We start from the raw sequence: 18,694 nt of genomic DNA, 5'->3' as shown, positions 1-18,694 counted from the left end.
GAGCACAACTCATCACCTGCCAATTCACTAATCAACCTGTCTTAACTGAGGGCCCAACTGACGTTCAACATGCTCTTGGAAGTTTTGCAGGGGAGGGATGCAAAATAGCTTCAGACAGGGCTCCTCACCTCAAAGAAATTACAATGCAATGAATTGTATGAAGCAATCAGTAAATAATTTGAGACCTTAAATAGATGAAACTCACTTTAAGTGGAAGAGGAACAGGCCCAGAAGCTGTCACACCTATCAGCACTAAAGGAGGCTTCATGGAGAAGTGAGACTCAGCCAAGCCCATAAGGGTTGCTGGGGGGTGCAGAAGAAACCATGGTTCATCCTGACACCAGCTTTCCCAACTGTGGACTCTCAGATGTACCTGAGGAGTGCCACCCTGGCACATCAGTCCTCACTAGGAAAGGGTCCCCAGACAAGGAACTTGACATAGACATCAGTTCTGAGGACAGAAGGTAATCCCTCTTTAGAGCTACAGCTCACAGTCCAGCATGTATGATGTGAGCCCATGAGTAGGAAACAGAAGTGTGTGGTGGCCTTTTCCACTCAAGTCCTTATACCAGTTAATCCCCAAAGTCCAGTTTCTACACAGACCGCTTCACCTCAGGCCAGGAGCTTCCTCTCAGGACCTCCCCATCATCTACTGCTCCCTTCTATCAACCATGATTGCCTGATACAGACAATTCCTAGGAAGCCACTCTGTGCTCAGCAGTAGATGTTAAAGAAAAATAAGAAACAAATGGCCTCATTTTCTTTCAAGAAAACTTCAGATTTGGAGAGAGCAGGTGAGAGAGCAGTAGGACAAGGACATGCCGCATTGGCATTAAGGGTCTCTGAGACAGGAGCCTAGGGATCGGGGCAGGTTCTCAAAGTCCAGCAAATCATACCTTCCACCACCTGTGTGTTCTTGCAGAGCGAACGCTGTTTCAGAAGGGACAGCCCCGGCAGAGGAGCCTCATCTTCACTCTGAAACCACTCCCCCTGAGTCAGAAAGCACCTTTGCCAGGTTGCCAGCTGGCACCGCCACATCAGAGCAAAAAGGAAGAAGGAAAAGATTCACTCTGTGCTCTGCCTTCCGTCTAAATACATCAAGAAGATGTGTGCATCTAGGAAAGCTGTTACAGGCAGAGCGATTCCCCCCACTCCAACTCTACCAAAACCCATCCACACTGACTCAATTTAAATTGGGGTTTAAATTTATTTATTTTTATTTTTTAAAGATTTTATTTATTTATTTGAGAGAGAGAACAAGAGAGCACAAGCAGAGGGAGGGGCAGAGAGAGGGAGGAGCAGGCTCACGGTGAGCAGACAGCCCCACGCAGGACATGATCCTAGGACCCTATGATCATGACCTGAGCTGAAGGCACATGCTTAACCACCTGAGCTGCCCAGGAACTCCAGGTTTAAATTTAAATGGTGCTGCTCTACGTTATGATGAACCCCTACTAGCAACTGGCTTGATAATTTTGAAATATTTTTTATGAACTCCAATAAAGAAAGCTTTAAGAATTTCTGCTCACAAAATCTTGGGGGAATTTAGGGTCATCTGCCCACTTCCGACTTCCTGTAGCCTCAAACTACTCCTCGTATGTTGAGAGGACCGGCCCACATCAAAACCACCAGCAGGGAAAGGAAGTCCAATCGTTGACACATGGTCCCAATGGCTCTGCAGATACTGGTTCCATGTGTAGTCACATGGTGTCCCCAAATCAAGGTCCCCGTCTGAGCCCGCTAGTCATTCGTTCAGTAAGTACACAAGTGGAAACGTCAAACAACAGTGTAATTGGCAGACTATGAGAAAAACACAAATACTTTTGCAAGATAAAACAGGGCTGAGGGGTTTATCTTCTGAGTGCCACTGGTTTTAATGCAGCATTGTCAGCCAGGCCTTATTAAAAGCCACAGGAAGTGAAAGACACTGATTACAATACAAAGTGACAGGAGGGTGTGCTCAGCCACTTACATTTAATGCATATTTATATTTCCATCAAATGGACATATTTACTATAAATACTTGAAAAACCATAGCGAAGTCATTCATTTAAATGCCAGAAAAATAGTAAAAGATGCTAATTTGACCTTAGTGGAACAGATCGAATGTCACTGACACTACTCACCATGGCTTGAAACAGAACTTACCAAGACGATTAATTAGAGTTTACTGGATTAGGTCAAGAGTGTCTCAAATGGAAAAATAAAGAAAAAGAAAAAAAACAGGGAAGAGAGAAATTTGAAGTTTAAATCCATTCACAGTCAACCTCTTTAACAATAGCAGATACAGTTTAACTCAATTTTTATGCCACTCTAAATTAATCTAGTATTATATGCCTGGAGAAAGAAACTGATCCACTCAACCCTAAGATTTCTATCTTTGTGGACACGTAAAAAGAAATAAACTACAGTTGAAAAGTTTGAAATATTACATATATATATATATTTTTTTTTAAAGAACAGAGCGATTAATGATGTAATAGGAATACAGCAGGTTTTGCTTCTTGTTTTTGCTTTTTTTGCTCTACTGATGATGCAAATCTAACCATGGGAAGCTTGGCAATTAAGTATTTTCATGAACTGTGCAACAGTTTCAGGAACTTCTGATCACAAAATCTCGGGGAATTCAGGGATTATGCTGTCTGGCTTTCAAGACAAACTACAAATCTCCTCTATATTGGGACTACGGTCTCAGTGGACCATAGGATCATTTGCTATGAAAACCATGAAACTGGCAGCATATTACCTGCTACAAAAATGATCACATGTGACTTGGAGCCCTTCCTTTCAGCTTCTGTAACCACCGTTATGCAAATGTGACAATCGTGCCACTCTGCCTTGGTCTTACAAATATGTGCTTTTTGCTAAGAATGAACTAAATCTGCCTGTTTCCTGCACGCCAGAGGCCCTAACTGCCCTCTTAATTCTCAATAATCAGCAGCTCTGTGACATTGCCTCAAGCTGTATATAATGCACATACACACATAAATTTACGAGACAAATCCCTCAACATGACATTCAGCTCAATTTCATGGGACTCAGAAAGCTCCCTAACAAATTCTTGCCACATGATTAGAAAATCATTCAAGTCTGCAGGAAATATGGCAAGCACAAAGAAGTGACAGTCAATTAGGAATAAGAAAGGAGAGTGAGTCCCTGTTATTAAAATCTTTAAAGTCACAGCTCTAAGAATCAGATGGCCCATTATCACTCACACGAGGTATTTTCATAAAAACAGCTATCAATTCTATATGTTAACCATGCCGTGACACCACCCACACCCCAGAGAAGTCTTCTTGGGAGCCAGAATCAAAAAATGTGAAAAATGCAGGTGCAGATTTATATAACTTACACAGTTTTGTAGGGCTCCCCCCCCCATCAATCAGTGAAGTATAACAACAGTTAAATATTCTCCTTTTGAGGAGGAAGTACAGAGAAAGCCAAGAACGCTTACTCCCAATATTCTTTAGTAAGTTTTGTTTTGTTTTATTTGTTTACCATGAAACACTAGTGAATCACCTGGTAGTTCAGGTGAATGGAGCCCTTACCACCCCCAAAAGGAACCATTTCCTGAGAAGCAATATCACGTTCATTCTGCAGCTTACATACGTGAGGAAAGAATCTTCAAAACAGAGCAAAGTACAAAATACAGGACAATATGCTCATGTATTGTACTGTCACCAAAAATCATTCTAGGTTTTCCCCACATAACATCGGTCATTAGCATCTTTAAAGGAAACAAAAGACTCAGCAGCATCACCATATTACCTAAAAGTCAGAAACTGTAACAAACGGTAAAGTTAACTCACTTGTTAGCTTGTTGTGGCTGAGGACCAGTTGTGTGATGTGGGATAAGGAGACTGTAAAAGAAAAAGAAAAAAAAAAAAAAAAAAAAAAAACACACACAGTCAGTAAGTGTACCCAAATTATCCCCACACTCCTACAAGGTAAAGTGTTAAATTATCTTCACAGGTTGAAGTGTTACCGCTCACAAAAATAGAAGCAAGGTTTCATGTAACACTATCTGTTAAATGTTAAGCCAAATTAAGAAAAGTTATGCAATTAGCACAGCAAGTTAGAGCTAATGAGATTAATGTCGCAGGATCAAATATGACAAGGGCCAGTTAGCTTTGCTCTGTGACCTGCTCCGCTGGCCTAGCCTGAGCGATCCATCTCAATTAAGGTGTCCCCGTCAGAAGTGGCCTGGGATGTGGAGAGGCCTGATGCCTCACCTGCACCAGAAGAACATCATATGAAGACAGAAAAGCCCACATCACATGAACAGGCAGCACACTGCTTCACCTGCGTCGTCCACTGGCAGCCCAGAAATTCTTTTACATGCTACTGAGTGACTAAAAGAGAAGAATTTTCCTCTAAAATAATTTTGGTTGATATTTCAAAGCACCTGCAGATTGCTCACCAGTTTCAAACAATATCATGGAGGTTTAAGTTGCACAAGATCAGGCTTGCTTAAAAGATGGTTTTTCCAACTCTAAAGAAAGAAAATATACATAGATCCACAAGAGAAAAAAAAAAGTCTGAGAAAAAAGTGACCGGTCTCCCTTTTTGGGTTCTAAAACTTCACAGAATGATCAGCATATTGTTTCAAACAATATGTTTCAAATATCTATTTTACATATTGAACAGATTCTGACATTTTTCTAATATTCTTTCTCTAAGAACATTATATTAATGCAGCAGTTTTTTCCCTAAGAAGTGAGAAGACAAAATTTTTTCTCAAGAAGGATCTTCATGTTGGACCCCAGTGAGCTGGGAAGAAAATGAGTGTATCACTCCTGACCATTACTTTTGAGTAGGTTTCTTTTCTTTTTCCCCCAACCATCACAAAGTTATAGAAAATTCAAAATGCAGTACAGAGACCTGTTTTCCTGCCCTGAACCATTAGAGATCATGCTGCTGGCCTGATGCCCCATAAACTCAGGGTATTCTGAGGATGGCATCCCACAACAGAACCACAGCACAGTCACCCAAGCCAAAAGCTTCCCAACATACATCACTACCACCTAATCCTCACAGCCCTCACCCCAGTTTTACTGAATGTCCCAAGCATTTCTTTTAGAAAAAAAACAAACCGGTTCAGAACCGCATTACATGCAGCTAGTGGATCTCTTAGGTCACCTCTTGTCTGCATTTCTCTTTCCTTGACTTTCATGACCTTGGTAACTGTGAAGCCTGCCTGCAGGCCAAAATATTCTATATTATGACCTCCATGCAGATTTGTCAATTTGTTTATTCACGATTAGACTGAGGTTAAGCATCGTTGGGAGTGGGCACCTGGGTGGCTCAGTGGTTGAGCATCTGCCTTTGGCTCATGTCACGATCCCAGGGTCCTGGGATCAAGTCCCACATCGGGCTCCCCATGCAGAGCCTGCTTCTCCGTCTGCCTGTGTCTCTGCCTTTCTCTCCGTGTCTCTCATGAATAAATAAATAAAATCTTTTTTAAAAAAAAAAGCATCTTTGGAAGGAATGTCAAGAAAATGTGGCGCTCTTCTCAATGCATCCTATCAGGTGGCAGACAAGTTCGGTTTGTCTTGTCACTGACGATCTTCCCTTGATCGTTTATGTCTGCCAGGCTTCTCCACTGCAAATTTCTTCTTTTCCCTTTTGTAATTAATAAGCACTTGGGGAGAAGGGGGGTTAAGAAAGGAAGGGTATTTCAGAGCTATGTAAAGATCCTGTGCCAAGTGTCTCATGATCCCCACCCAGGGCAACCTTTACCCTCTCGATACATTTGGCAATGTCTGGAAACATTTTTGAGTCTAACAATGATGGCCACTAAGAACCAAAACTCTCCTATGTGGCTCACACTGTATGTATTAGACGGCACTGGTCTAGAGCAGAGGCATCCTGGGGGCAGGCGCCAGGGATGCTGCCTCACATCCTACAATGCAGGACGCAGCCCACTCACTCCTCTGCAACTATCTCCAAACCCCAGAAACAGTCTGGTGCTTCTGTAAGAATAGCTGGGCAAAACATAGCTTTAGCTACTCAGGATCATCAGGTCCAAAATGTCAACAGTGTTGCTGTTGAGAAATTGCAATTTCTTTCCTTATATCTGTATTGCTTAGTGGTTTCCTATTTTAGTCAGTGGATTATTATCTACTGTTATTATTTATGCTGGTGTTCAAATTGTCCGATCTGGCCAGAGGGAGCCCATCCAAGCCGGATGCTATCCCTCTGACAGGTCCCCACTGCTCCCTGAACACCTCCCCACTTTCTGGCACAAGATATTCAAGCTCATCTTGTCCTTTTTCAGCCACAGCCCTGAAATCACCATTTCTCTAATGAGCTCTGGTTCCTTTTTGTGGAAAATGGTATTTATAAGACAAAATCTGAGCACCAGATGTGTTCATTGCTATTTGGGGCTCAGTATTCTCAGCTCCTTTCAGTGGACAGAGCTTGAGAATACACACACACACACACACACACACACTATACTGATTTCACTATATTATTGAAAACTCTGAGCTCACAACAATATATCCAACTCTAATACAACATCACACAGTTCACTCCAGTTTCTTTCCTCTCTGTGTTTGTAATTCCCTTCTCTAACAGTGAAAATTCTGGCTCCCATTATCTCTAACCTACTTACTATGTAATCAATAACCCTATATATAACTGCATGAAATAGAGTTCTCTTACAGCTAGACCGAGATAGCTCTATGCTTCTTTGCAGGGGCACCTGGAAGTTCGGTACTCATTCTTGGTCATGATCAAGATGAGGAAGCTAGCTAGAGATGTGTGATGTTCAGCTTAAAGTTGAATACATCCAGGAAATCTCCAGGGTCAGAGTGTTTTACACTGGTTAGGGATGTGTAGACTGACGGCTTACACCTAGCTATGAGGTACACGACCAGTTGGGCATAAAAAACACTGGTGGACATTTTTGCCCAGGCTATTCTGAAACCCAGATTCCTTATACAATCTTGATAGTTCATAACCTGGAGAATAAACATGTCCTGAGCAACTGAGAAATGACTCTGGGGAGCAGCCCCACTGAGCCTCTGATGCCCCCAAAGCTCACCCATGCTTTCCTATGCCTGCTAAGCCAGATCCTATGCCTTTGTTAACTCCTTAAGTGCGCAGGCTCTGTGGAACTTGAGTCCTTTCAACTACCCAGCTTTAGAATCAATGTGGTAACCAATCTCCCACACACACACACACCCCTCCCTCCAGCTGGGACACCTTCATACTGCTCAGACTACCCTGCTCACCCGCCCCTCCATGGACACACCCTTCTCGTCCTGCTTGGGCTGGACCTGGCCAGGTTCCCCAACCTGCACAGATGCTCAACTCACTCCACTCGGGTCCCATTCCACCATTCTAGACCACCAGGCCCTCCCAACCCTGACCATCTCTCCTTTTCTGTCCCACTCACCGGCCTGAGGACTGAACTGTTAGGGAAGGTGAAGCGCAAAGCAATGGGGAAGGAGGAGAGCATTCTTGTGGTTTCTGACAGAGTCGCAATGGTGGCTTCTCACATGATGTTTAAGATTTTAAACACTGTACAACATCTTACACATTTTTATTTGTAAGAGTTAAGATTCCTTGTCCACCAACTAAGCATTCCTTTATCTCTGAAGAATACAGTCTGATATGGGGGGGGGGAATATCTCAAAGAGCTACCCTCATACCAAACCAGATGAAAAAGGTTCACAGATGTGTAAAGATTATGGTCCCTTTCATGTGAGAGCAAGCAACAAGTAACAGAGGTGCACACAATAAGAGTCTGTCTCTCACTCACACACAGGTGATCCAGAGGCTTCTGATATCTTTGTTGCTCAACCATCCCCATTACATGGCTCCTACTTCATGCTTCAAGATGGCTGCCTGAGTTTAGCCATCACATCTGCATTTCTCTCAAGAAGACTGAAAAAAGAAGGCTTCCTCCTTCAGGATAGTTCCAAGAAGCTGCACATGGTACTTGTACTTGCAATCAATGGATCACAATTTTAGAATACAATGAGGCCTCTCTGCAAGCGAGGCAGGGAAATGCAATCTAAATTCCAGGTGCCCAAGTGCCAGCTAATCAGGGGTTTTACAACCAACAAATGGAGCAAACTGAAAGTGGCAGACAACAAGCAGCCTCACACACTGGCACAGACCTCCATCAGAGCGTCACAGAAATCAATCCTGATGACAAGAGAAAATGAACAATCCTCCCAGCTCTGCCTTAATTCTTCCTAAAATATCACAACTAACTCATTAGAACGATTTTTTTTTTTTGTTCTCTCTTCCAGCTACCATGCACGATGAAAGATTTAATTAGGGAAAGCCAGTTATTTTCCATCATTTCCTTGTGTTCCCTTCAGCAAGCATTTAGCAGGAGAGAAAGTGACAAAGTTTAAAGTTCTTTTTCTGTTTGAATAAAGAGAAACACAGCTGTTGCTTCACCTGATAACACCACCAGAATGTATTTTTCTTTCTCACTATTGTTACAGAGCTACATGATAAAGTAGGTAAGAGGCAGAAAAATTAGAGCAGTAAAGAAAAAGTTAATAAAAGATCTTTGAGAAAATATTTAGGGCAACAAAGGAGTCCAGGCTGGGTCTGCGGGGAGGGCAGTTCAGTTGGACAAAATCAGAAATCACAGAATCAATCACAAAGCCTAGTACAGGCAGAGACTGAGTTGCGACAATCATATTTATAAAACCCGCCACTCCCCTCCACTTGGCAATGGTGAGTTCATTGTGAGTCTTGTATGGAAACCGTGCTGTTAAAAAAGAAGGGAGAAAGTGCCTACCAAAATAGAAATGGATTATTTAAAAGCACAAAAGCTGCCATGGTCAAACATGTTGGGGAGAATGGAAGCAAGCTGTACCCACTGACCCGCCTTGCAAACCTTCATCACACACTGGGAGATCTTCCAGCATGTGAATAACATACTTTCAAGAACGAGCAGCACCAGAAACTGTCAGGAATGAGCAGCACCAGAACAGTGTGAACAAACCGTTATTAAAATTCCTAAAGCAATATTAAACTATGCTTTGCGTAGGCATTTTCCAAATAGAATATATTTCAAAAATCAACCAGAGAACTCAGAAGTGTGTTGACACACACAGTTAAAGGTTACAGGGCCTTGGCCATCATTCTGCCTCTGTCTTTAGAAAGGGTCACTGGGTGAACACTGTTTCAGGCCAGAATGAAGAGTGGGAAACAAAACTGTTGGACAGGAGGTGTTGGTCGGGGAAGGACAGGGTGAGGTTGCTGGCACTGTAACACATGATTTATGACTGTTTGTTCTCCAGCCAAGAAGGGAATCAGCAGGAAAATGCTGAAAGAAGGAACTGGGGAACTGGCCAGTTGAATCATTTCACGAGAAACATAATCAAGGACTCATTTGGGCACTCACCACACTCAGAATGCCAAGAAGCTCTACCCTGGAAATTCTCTATGAAGTAATATCTACTGTACATCCCGGGGAGCCTGGGAAAATCTTGGATTATGTGGAATGTCCCTCTCAAAAATGTCCTGGTTTGAATGGGAAACTACATGGTCACTCATTTAGGGAACACAGAACATGCACGAAAATGCCAAAACACAAAGTATGAAAGAACCATGAACGCAAGAGAAGTGTATCAGAAAGGGTAATGGTACTTCAGTAGACGTTACTTATTATGCAGTGACACATCCAAAAATGCCTCAGGGGCAGAGGGTACACCATACAGTACTGCTAGACCTGCAGGACCTGGAAACGAGAAGTTATGGAGGCAATTCCAGGCTTCCCTGAACAAACAGAAGGAAAACACACAAAGTACAGGACTGCAGGGGGCAGCCAGTATTTTAATGGAATAAATCCAGAGAACTCAAAGGACTAACTAAACATCCCTACAAAAACGAATCATCATTTCTAGATAACACACAGAAGCAGATATTATTTAAAATCAGCTCGGGTTTTGTCCTCCTTTTCGGCATAAAGTAGGCAACATAAGAAAAAAAAAATGCATGATGAGATCCACAGCGCCCTAAGATGACATTATAGACTTGTTTTTCAAAATAACCTAATCTATCACGATGATGTGGCACCCTGGAAACTGTCTCTACCATTTCCTATTTGGCAAATGAGAAAGCAAATGATTCCTCTGGTAGCACTTCAGAGAAGGTAAAAAAAAAAAAAAAAAAAAAAAGTTCTAGCTTTGCAGAATGACATTTCCATCTGGGGGGGGGGGGTGGGGAGGGAGAAACACAGCCAAAGTGAACCAAGAAGAACGAGGTCTGAAAACACACAACATGACACAGGACATGAAGGTGTCTGTAATCTTGCCATAGGTCAGAACTGGTGATCTCTGAGCACCAAAGCAAAGGTTGTGTAACTGGTCACAGAAACTGGACTGTAACTTCCAGTTCATTTCATAGACCAAGCCCCAAATGCAAGCAAAGAAACACCATTACCAACAGAAGGCAAACGGTTTACCCCTTTCCACCAGTTCTTGTGGTAGCAAAGATTGTCGCGTTAGAAGAACCACTATACCTCTGGATGTTCAAGGAGGGCTGCCTTGTTTGGCAACTCCAAGCGCATGAGTCAAATTCTGGGCAACGATGGACTACATCACAAACAGTACCCTCTACTAATTCAGTTCCTCCCAAAGTTATAGACCAAAAAGAAGAATTGATTTGAACTTGAAGTATAGGATGGTTCAAATGGTTTTTCCACTCTGGCTCCCCAGTAGGCTAGCAACAGCCACAGCCCTAAATAACCCTGATTCAGAGACTCCACAGGGATGGGGAAGCCATCCAGATGTCAGCATCCAAAAGCAATGCTGACCAACAATTTGGGTTTTGCATCTCCATGATGCATGATTAAAATGCCTGCCTGTGTCGCATGGCTGAAATTATTTCACCCTTGGTATTAAGACATAGATTCAGATCTTCTTAAATATGCAGCTTTTGCCAATATATCAACATGAAGACAGAAAATAAAATGTTCGATACTAAGATACAATACAAATATCATATTCATCAACACACCCAGAATCATAAAAACATTTTTTCTTTCGAAATTGTTCATAATTTAAAGAAAGTCACCATGATATGAAAGCTTTCCTTTACTTCACAACTAATTATTGCAGTGAGTTAAAAACTCTGTAGTAGCAAGTTTTCGAAATCAGTTTATTTGACTAAATTATACTATTTGCAGATGAGTCTAATAACCATAATTACCTGCTCTTTCATTCAATGGAAAGCAATTTAATTTATGTGACCGCTGAAACAAATGGGATACCTCTTCTGATACATAAGTAAGAGCAGAGAATTCACATGTACTGAGAACCCCATGAGCTGGTCACTGGCTGGGTTACTGTGCCCACCAAAACATTAAGTCAAAAGGTACCAGACCCAACCTACTGCTTATTAAAAACGTGCAGCCCACATCATTCCTGTTCAAATGTATCACATCACAGTTTCCCCCTCAGGAAAAAAGACCAAGAAAAATGATATCTGTGAAGATGCCCAAGAGAATCAGAGAGAAAAATAGAGCCATCCACCTGTGGCACGCAGTCAATCACTCCTGAGGTGCAAGGAGGACAGTACTGACAAACGCATAGTTAGGGCTGTTTTGCGAGACTGAACGGAAGCAATGGGACAGGGATAGAGTATGAGTGAGACACAGTTACTGCCCTCAACAAGATTAGTCTGCAATAATCAGGGCGTGCAATAAAACACTCTGACACATTACGAAATATAAGTGCCATATACAGGAGAGAAGCTGATTTGAAACTCCCATGAGAAGGGAAATGCTTGAAAGTTTTTTCAGGCCTAGTAAAATCTTCAAGGTCCAGACTCAATTTTATTCTGTATCCACCTACCTACCTACCATCTTTTGTTTTGCTTTTCCAGCATAAACTATGCTATGTGTTTAATATGCAAAAAGGCATATTTTTAGAAATCAGTTATAGAATCCTAGAAATCAAAACACTGAAGCCTCTCTCATTTTATAGATAAGGAAACTATGGCGCAGAGCAGTAAAGTGGTTTTTCTGAAGCTCTACAGACAACTAGAGTCAGAAATGAGACTACAAATGAGTTTTCCAGATTCCAACTTGAGCTTCTTCTTTCCAAACTAGGAAAATAATGTTCACCCCTGGATGGAGCATTCTTTTCAAGATGGTGGAAATTCCAGTCATCATAAGAAGTATAAACCTGAATGGAAGACTTAATTCTATTTGAATAAAATATGACAGTTATATAAAGCAACTCAAAGCAAAGAATATCCAGATTTAAGCAGTTTGAGATTCAGATCACAATCCCATGAGATCCTGAGAAAATCACTGGAATGTTCTGGAGCACACAACTTCTCATCTTGAAAATGAAAGGCTGAATTAAATTATTTGATTCTGTGAAACAAAAATAAAATATACGAATGAACTAGTATTTATGTAATGCCTAGTACATCAATGTGCTCTGCTGGGCACTTTATAGCCATTCACTATAATCAAAACTGTTAAAATAAGGTAATAACAAAAATGTTTCCCAAATGCGTAAGACATGTCTAGCACTAAAAAAGGAACTTTATCACCTTATCCATTCCTCACAGTGACCATGCAGAGTAGTACTCCTATCAACCACCTCCCTCCCAATTGTAGATCAGAAAAATGAGTTACAAGGAGATGAAGTAACCTTGCCATGGATTCAGAGCAAGTCAGTAAGACACCCCTTTAAAAGTTGTTTCCAGACTAAAAGCTGATTAATTCTTTAAAAAAAAAATTATTCATTTATTTGAGAGAGAGCGAGCACAGATGGAGAGAGGGAGAAGCAGACTCCCTGCTGAGTGGAGGAGAGCCCAATGCGGGGCTTGATCCTCAGACCCCAAGACCATGACCTGAGCCAAAGGCAGCCGCTTAACCAACTGAGCCACCCAGGTGCCCTGAAAAAGCTGATTAATTCTCACTCTGGTTTTTATTGGCCAGATAAAGCCAACACATATCAACAAGAGGCCAACTGTCCAACATTCTAAGACATCCAAAAGATAAAAAAAAGAGGTTTAATCCATAAGTTCATTTTTTACCAAAATGAAGAATGGCTAAAATCAACAACACAAGAAATAATAGGTGTTGGCAAGGATGTGGAGAAAGGGGAACCCTCCTGCACTGTTTGTGGGAATGCAAACTGGTTCAACCACTCTGGATAACAGTATGGAGGTTTCTTAAGAAGTTAAAGATAGAATTACTCTGTGATCCAGCAATTGCATTTCTAGGTATTTACTCGAAAATACAAAAAAAAAAAAAAATTCCATTAATTCAAAGGGATAAATGTACCCTGATGGTTATAGCAGCATTATCTATAATAGCCAAATTATGGAAACAGGCCAAATGTCCACCAACTGATGAATGAATAAAGATGTGTAGTATACATACACACACACATATATATAAAATACACATGTACATATATATAACGGAATATTACTCAGAGATAAAAAAGAATGAAATTTTTCCCATTTGGAATGACAGATGGATCTAGAGAATATAATGCTAAATACAGTAAGTCAGAGAACAACAAATACCATACAATCTCAATAATATGTGGAATTTAAGAAACAAAACAAACCAGCAAAGGGGAAAAAAAGAGAAGCAAACCAAGAAACAGACTCTTGACTCTAGAGAACAAACTGATGGTTACTGGGGGGAGAAGGGGGGATGGGTGAAACAGGTGACAAGGGTTAAGGAATGCACTTGTCATGATCAGCACTGAGCGGTGTATGGAAGTGCTAAATCACTATATTGTACACCTGAAACTAATATTATACTGTGTGTTAACTGGAATTTAAACAAAAACTTTTTAAAAATGAAGACATGGACAGTATTAAATGTGCATGGTTTTCTTTTCAGACAACATGGTGCATTCTCGACTTTCACCTCTATCCATACAAATAAACAGGTAGGTAGGGCAGAGGTATTTTTCTCCTTCCTAGGGTCAATGGTAGAAACCTCTCTCTGATTCCTCATTTCTCTAGTTGGGCAGTAGTTCTCTGCTTCCAATAACATTTCTCCAACAAATACAGAGCAACTCTGAGAATGACATGAAGATTATGACAACAGCCAACCCATAGCTAATGATATAAGGAAAAAGCCATATCAAGAATGGAGGGAGAGGCAGGGACTCGGTCTGGTTGGGACCCACAGCCCTGGCACAGGACTATCACAGACAGATCCTCCCTGAGGAGTGAGAAGTTCAAGATCCACATCAGACACCCCCTCTCTGGGCATCTGCACTAGGAAAACAGGTCCCCTTAATGTCTGGCTTTGCAAATCAGGAGAACTTAACTATGGGAGAGCTGGAGACATGGGTCTTAAATGAGCCACACACAGACCCACTCGCTCCAAGATCCAGAGGAGCAGCAGTTGGAAAAGTACCTGGGCCAAATGTGAAGACTTATGACTAATTTTATGGGGTATCCTGGAGAAACAGGGATCTAAAGGAACTTTCTTGGGATCCCTGGGTGGCGCAGCGGTTTGGCACCTGCCTTTGGCCCAGGGCGCGATCCTGGAGACCTGGGATCGAATCCCACGTGGGGCTCCTGGTGCATGGAGCCTGCTTCTCCTTCTGCCTGTGTCTCTGCCTTATTCTCTCTCTCTCTGACTATCACAAATAAATAAAAATTAAAAAAAAAAATTTAAAGGAACTTTCTTGAAGAAATGGAAGCACTGGTGATTGCTATTTTTCTTACCCACCTGCCAAACTGGCCCAGCACTGTTGGGCACCATTTCTGATACTACCCATCTACCTAACTAGAACAATTTACTCTGCTTTGGCATTCCCTACAGACCAGCCCCACCCAACCCACCTGCCCCTGTAGATGCCCTTTCAAAATGGTTCCCGACCTGCTACACCCATCCAGCAAATGGCCTCTGTCTGAACCAATGACCCAGCCAAAGTGGCTGCCACTTGGGGCAGGGATCCCAACCACACCCATCAGTGGCCTCACAGCCAGCCACAGGGGGAGCAAACTCCTAAACAGCATGCCCAGAACAGTGACGGTCCAGGGGTAACAGAAGAGCACAGACAGCCCCCAAAGGGGATATCCTAGGAAATCCTGATTCTGGTAATGAGGGAGATTACACTTCTGTGCCCAACACGACGTCTTCTGTGTAAGGCCTCTCTCCAAGACAGGGAGATGTAAGTGATCAACCTAATTCAGGGAAACAGTCAAGAGATAGACAAAATGAGGAGGCAGAGGAATATGTTCCAAATGAAAGAATAAGACAAAATCTTAGAAAAAGAACTGCACAAAGGAAGATAAGCAATCTATCTCATAAAGAGTTAAAAATAATGGTCATAAAGAAAACCATAAAACTCTGGAGAAAAAGGAACACTACAGTGAAAACTTTAAGACAGAAAATATAAAAAAGAATCATCCTGAGCTGAAGAATACAATCACTAAAATGAAAAATACATTCAGGGGAATCAACAGCAGAACAGAGGATGCAAAAAAACAGATCAGTAACCTAGAAAGGAGAATATTGGAAATCACCCAAGCTGACCAAGAAAAAGAAAAAAAAAATAAGCAGAACAGTTTAAGAGACTTCTCAGTACAGAAGTACATACACACATTCCATTTTAAGGGTCCCAGAAGAAACAGTGAGAAAGAAAAAGGAAAGTTATCTAAAGAAATAATAGCTGAAAACTTCCCTAACTTCCCTAGGAAAGGAAACAGGTATCCAGGTCCAGGTATCAGAGACAGCCACAAACAAGATAAACCCAAAGAGACTCAGACCAAGACATATAATTAAAATGTCATGAATAAAGGTAAAGAGAGAATTTTAAGAGCTGCAAGAGAGAAGCAAAAAAGTTAAAAAGGAAAGCTTATTAGGCCCTCAGCTGATTTTTCAGGAGCAACTCTGCAGGCCAGAAGAAAGTGACATGATGTGATCACAGTGCTGAAAGGAAAAAATCTGTAACTAAGAATATTATACTTGACAGGGTTATCATTCAGAATTGAAACGGAGGTAAAGAGTATATAATACGAAAATAAAAGTTAAAGGATTTCATTGCCACTAAACTAGTTTTACAAGAAACGTTAAAGGAACTTCATTAAGCAGAAAAGAAAAGGCTATAAATAGAATTAAGAAAATGATGAAAGAACAAATCTCACTGGTAAAAGCAAACATATAATAAAAGCAGTGCATCAACCACTTATAAGCTTATGGTAAAACACAGAAGTTGTAAGATCAACTATATCTGCAATAATTAGTTAAGAGTACACAAAATTTTTATATGTAAAATGAAATAAAAATAAAATCTAGAAGGGAAGTATAAAAAACATTGTGCTTTAGACTGTGTTCAAAGTTATACAACCATCAACTTAAAATATATGAGGTGTATACACAGGGTGTTACATACAGACCTCATCGTAATCACAAACCAAAACCTATACTAGGTACACAAATAAATAGAAAAGAATCCAAACATAATGCTAAAGAAAGTCATCAAATCACAAAGGGAGAGTAAGAAAAGGAAAAAGGAACAGAACTAGAAAAACAATTAGAAAACAATGAACAAGATGGCAATAAGTACATACCTATGAGAAACTGCTTTAAATGTAAATAAACTAAATGCTCCAGTCAAAAGACAAAGTGACTGAATAGATATTTTTTTAATGGCCCATTGATAAGCTGCTAACAAAAGATTCATTTAAGACCTGGAGACACACACAGACTAAAAAGGATGGAAAAAGATATTCTATGCAAATGCAAATGCAAAGAAAAGCATGGGTAACAATACTCAGACAAAACAGACTTTAAAATAGAGTGCAGAGGAGGGGCAAGACGGCGGAAGAGTAGGGTCTCCAAATCACCTGTCTCCACCAAATTACCTAGAAAACCTTCAAATTATCCTGAAAATCTATGAATTCGGCCTGAGATTTAAAGAGAGAACAGGTGGAATGCTACAGTGAGAAGAGTTCACGCTTCTATCAAGGTAGGAAGACTGGGGAAAAAGAAATAAAGGAACAAAGGCCTCCAAGGGGGAGGGGCCCCGCGAGGAGCCGGGCTGAGGCCGGGGCGAGTGTCCCCAGGACAGGAGAGCCCCGTCCCGGAGAAGCAGGAGCTGCACCGACCTTCCCGGGCGGAAAGGGGCTCGCAGGGAGGTGGAGCAGGACCCAGAAGGGCGAGGATGCCCTCGGGCTCCCTGGGACAGTAACAGAGCAACTGCGCGCCCAGGAGAGTGCGCCGAGCTCCCTAAGGGCTGCAGCGCGCACGGCGGGACCCTGGCGGACCCGGAGCAGCTCGGAGGGGCTTGGGCAGAGGAAGAGGCTCCGTGCAGAGGGGGCTGCGCGGTTCCAGGAGCAGCTCGGGGGGGGGGGGGGAGGGGGGGGTGGCTCGGGCGGCGGCTCCGCGGAGGGGGCTGCAGGGCGGGAGCGCGAATCCAACAGCACAGGCCCCGGAGCACAGGGCGCCGGGACACAGCCCAGGATCCGGCCTCCCCCCGGGACAGGCAGAGGCCGGGAGGGCCCAGGACAGCGAGGACGCTCCTGCCCCGAGCTGAGCATATCAGCGGCCCCGCCCTGGAGCCTCCAGGCCCTGCAGACGGAGAGCTCCAGAGTTCCTGCCGGAGCTGAATCCAGGTTTCCAGAGCTGGCCCCACCACTGGGGCTGTTGCTCCTGGGGCCTCAAGGGGTAAACAACCCCCACTGAGCCCTGCACCAGGCAGGGGCACAGCAGCTCCCCCAACTGCTAACACCTGAAAATCAGCACAACAGGCCCCTCCCCCAGAAGACCAGCTAGACTGACTGACAACTTCCAGGGGAAGCCAAGGGACTTAAAGTATACAGAATCAGAAGATACTCCCCCGAGGTTCTTTTCTTCTTTTTTTGTTGTTGTTGTTTTGTTTTGTTTTGCTTTTTGATTTGTTTCCTTCCCCCACCCCCTTTTTTTTCCTTTCTTTCTTTTTCTTTCTCTTTTTATTTTTTTTTCTTCCTTTTTTTTTCTCTCTTTTCTTTCCTTCTTTCTCTCCTCTCTTTTTCTCCTTTTCCCAATACAACTTGCTTTTGGCCACTCTGCACTGAGCAAAATGACTAGAAGGAAAACCTCACCTCAAAAGAAAGAATCAGAAACAGTCCTCTCTCCCACAGAGTTACAAAATCTGGATTACAATTCAATGTCAGAAAGCCAATTCAGAAGCACTATTATACAGCTACTAGTGGCTCTAGAAAAAAGCATAAAGGACTCAAGAGACTTCATGACTGCAGAATTTAGAGCTAATCAGGCAGAAATTAAAAATCAATTGAATGAGATGCAATCCAAACTAGAAGTCCTAACGACGAGGGTTAACGAGGTGGAAGAACGAGTGAGTGACATAGAAGACAAGTTGATAGCAAAGAGGGAAACTGAGGAAAAAAGAGACAAACAATTAAAAGACCATGAAGATAGATTAAGGGAAAAAAACGACAGCCTGAGGAAGAAAAACTTACGTTTAATTGGTGTTCCCGAGGGCGCCGAAAGGGACAGAGGGCCAGAATATGTATTTGAACAAATTCTAGCTGAAAACTTTCCTAATCTGGGAAGGGAAACAGGCATTCAGATCCAGGAAATAGAGAGATCCCCCCCTAAAATCAATAAAAACCGTTCAACACCTCAACATTTAATAGTGAAGCTTGCAAATTCCAAAGATAAAGAGAAGATCCTTAAAGCAGCAAGAGACAAGAAATCCCTGACTTTTATGGGGAGGAATATTAG

The 18,694-nt window shown here is 42.2% G+C and overlaps 1 protein-coding gene across 6 annotated transcripts in view; it reads right to left on the bottom strand.

Annotated features, from left to right (window-relative positions):
* The window catches only part of RSU1 (Ras suppressor protein 1), a 249,472-nt gene that overhangs the window by 207,043 nt on the left and 23,735 nt on the right, over nt 1-18,694 (bottom strand). For 4 of the 6 annotated variants that reach the window (XM_025445213.3, XM_049097336.1, XM_049097338.1 and 1 more), the window contains exon 3: nt 3,810-3,860. The exons of the other annotated variants lie outside the window; for them this stretch is intronic. In XM_025445213.3, coding sequence (XP_025300998.1) covers nt 3,810-3,860 — 51 coding nt within the window. The remainder of the gene's footprint in view (nt 1-3,809; nt 3,861-18,694) is intronic. 6 annotated transcript variants of the gene reach the window in all.

Source organism: Canis lupus, chromosome 2 (genome assembly GCF_003254725.2).
Source record: "Canis lupus dingo isolate Sandy chromosome 2, ASM325472v2, whole genome shotgun sequence".
Classification (NCBI taxonomy): domain Eukaryota; kingdom Metazoa; phylum Chordata; class Mammalia; order Carnivora; family Canidae; genus Canis; species Canis lupus.
The sequence above is the reverse complement of the archived record's forward strand: the minus strand, read 5'-3'. Positions and strand labels throughout refer to the sequence as shown.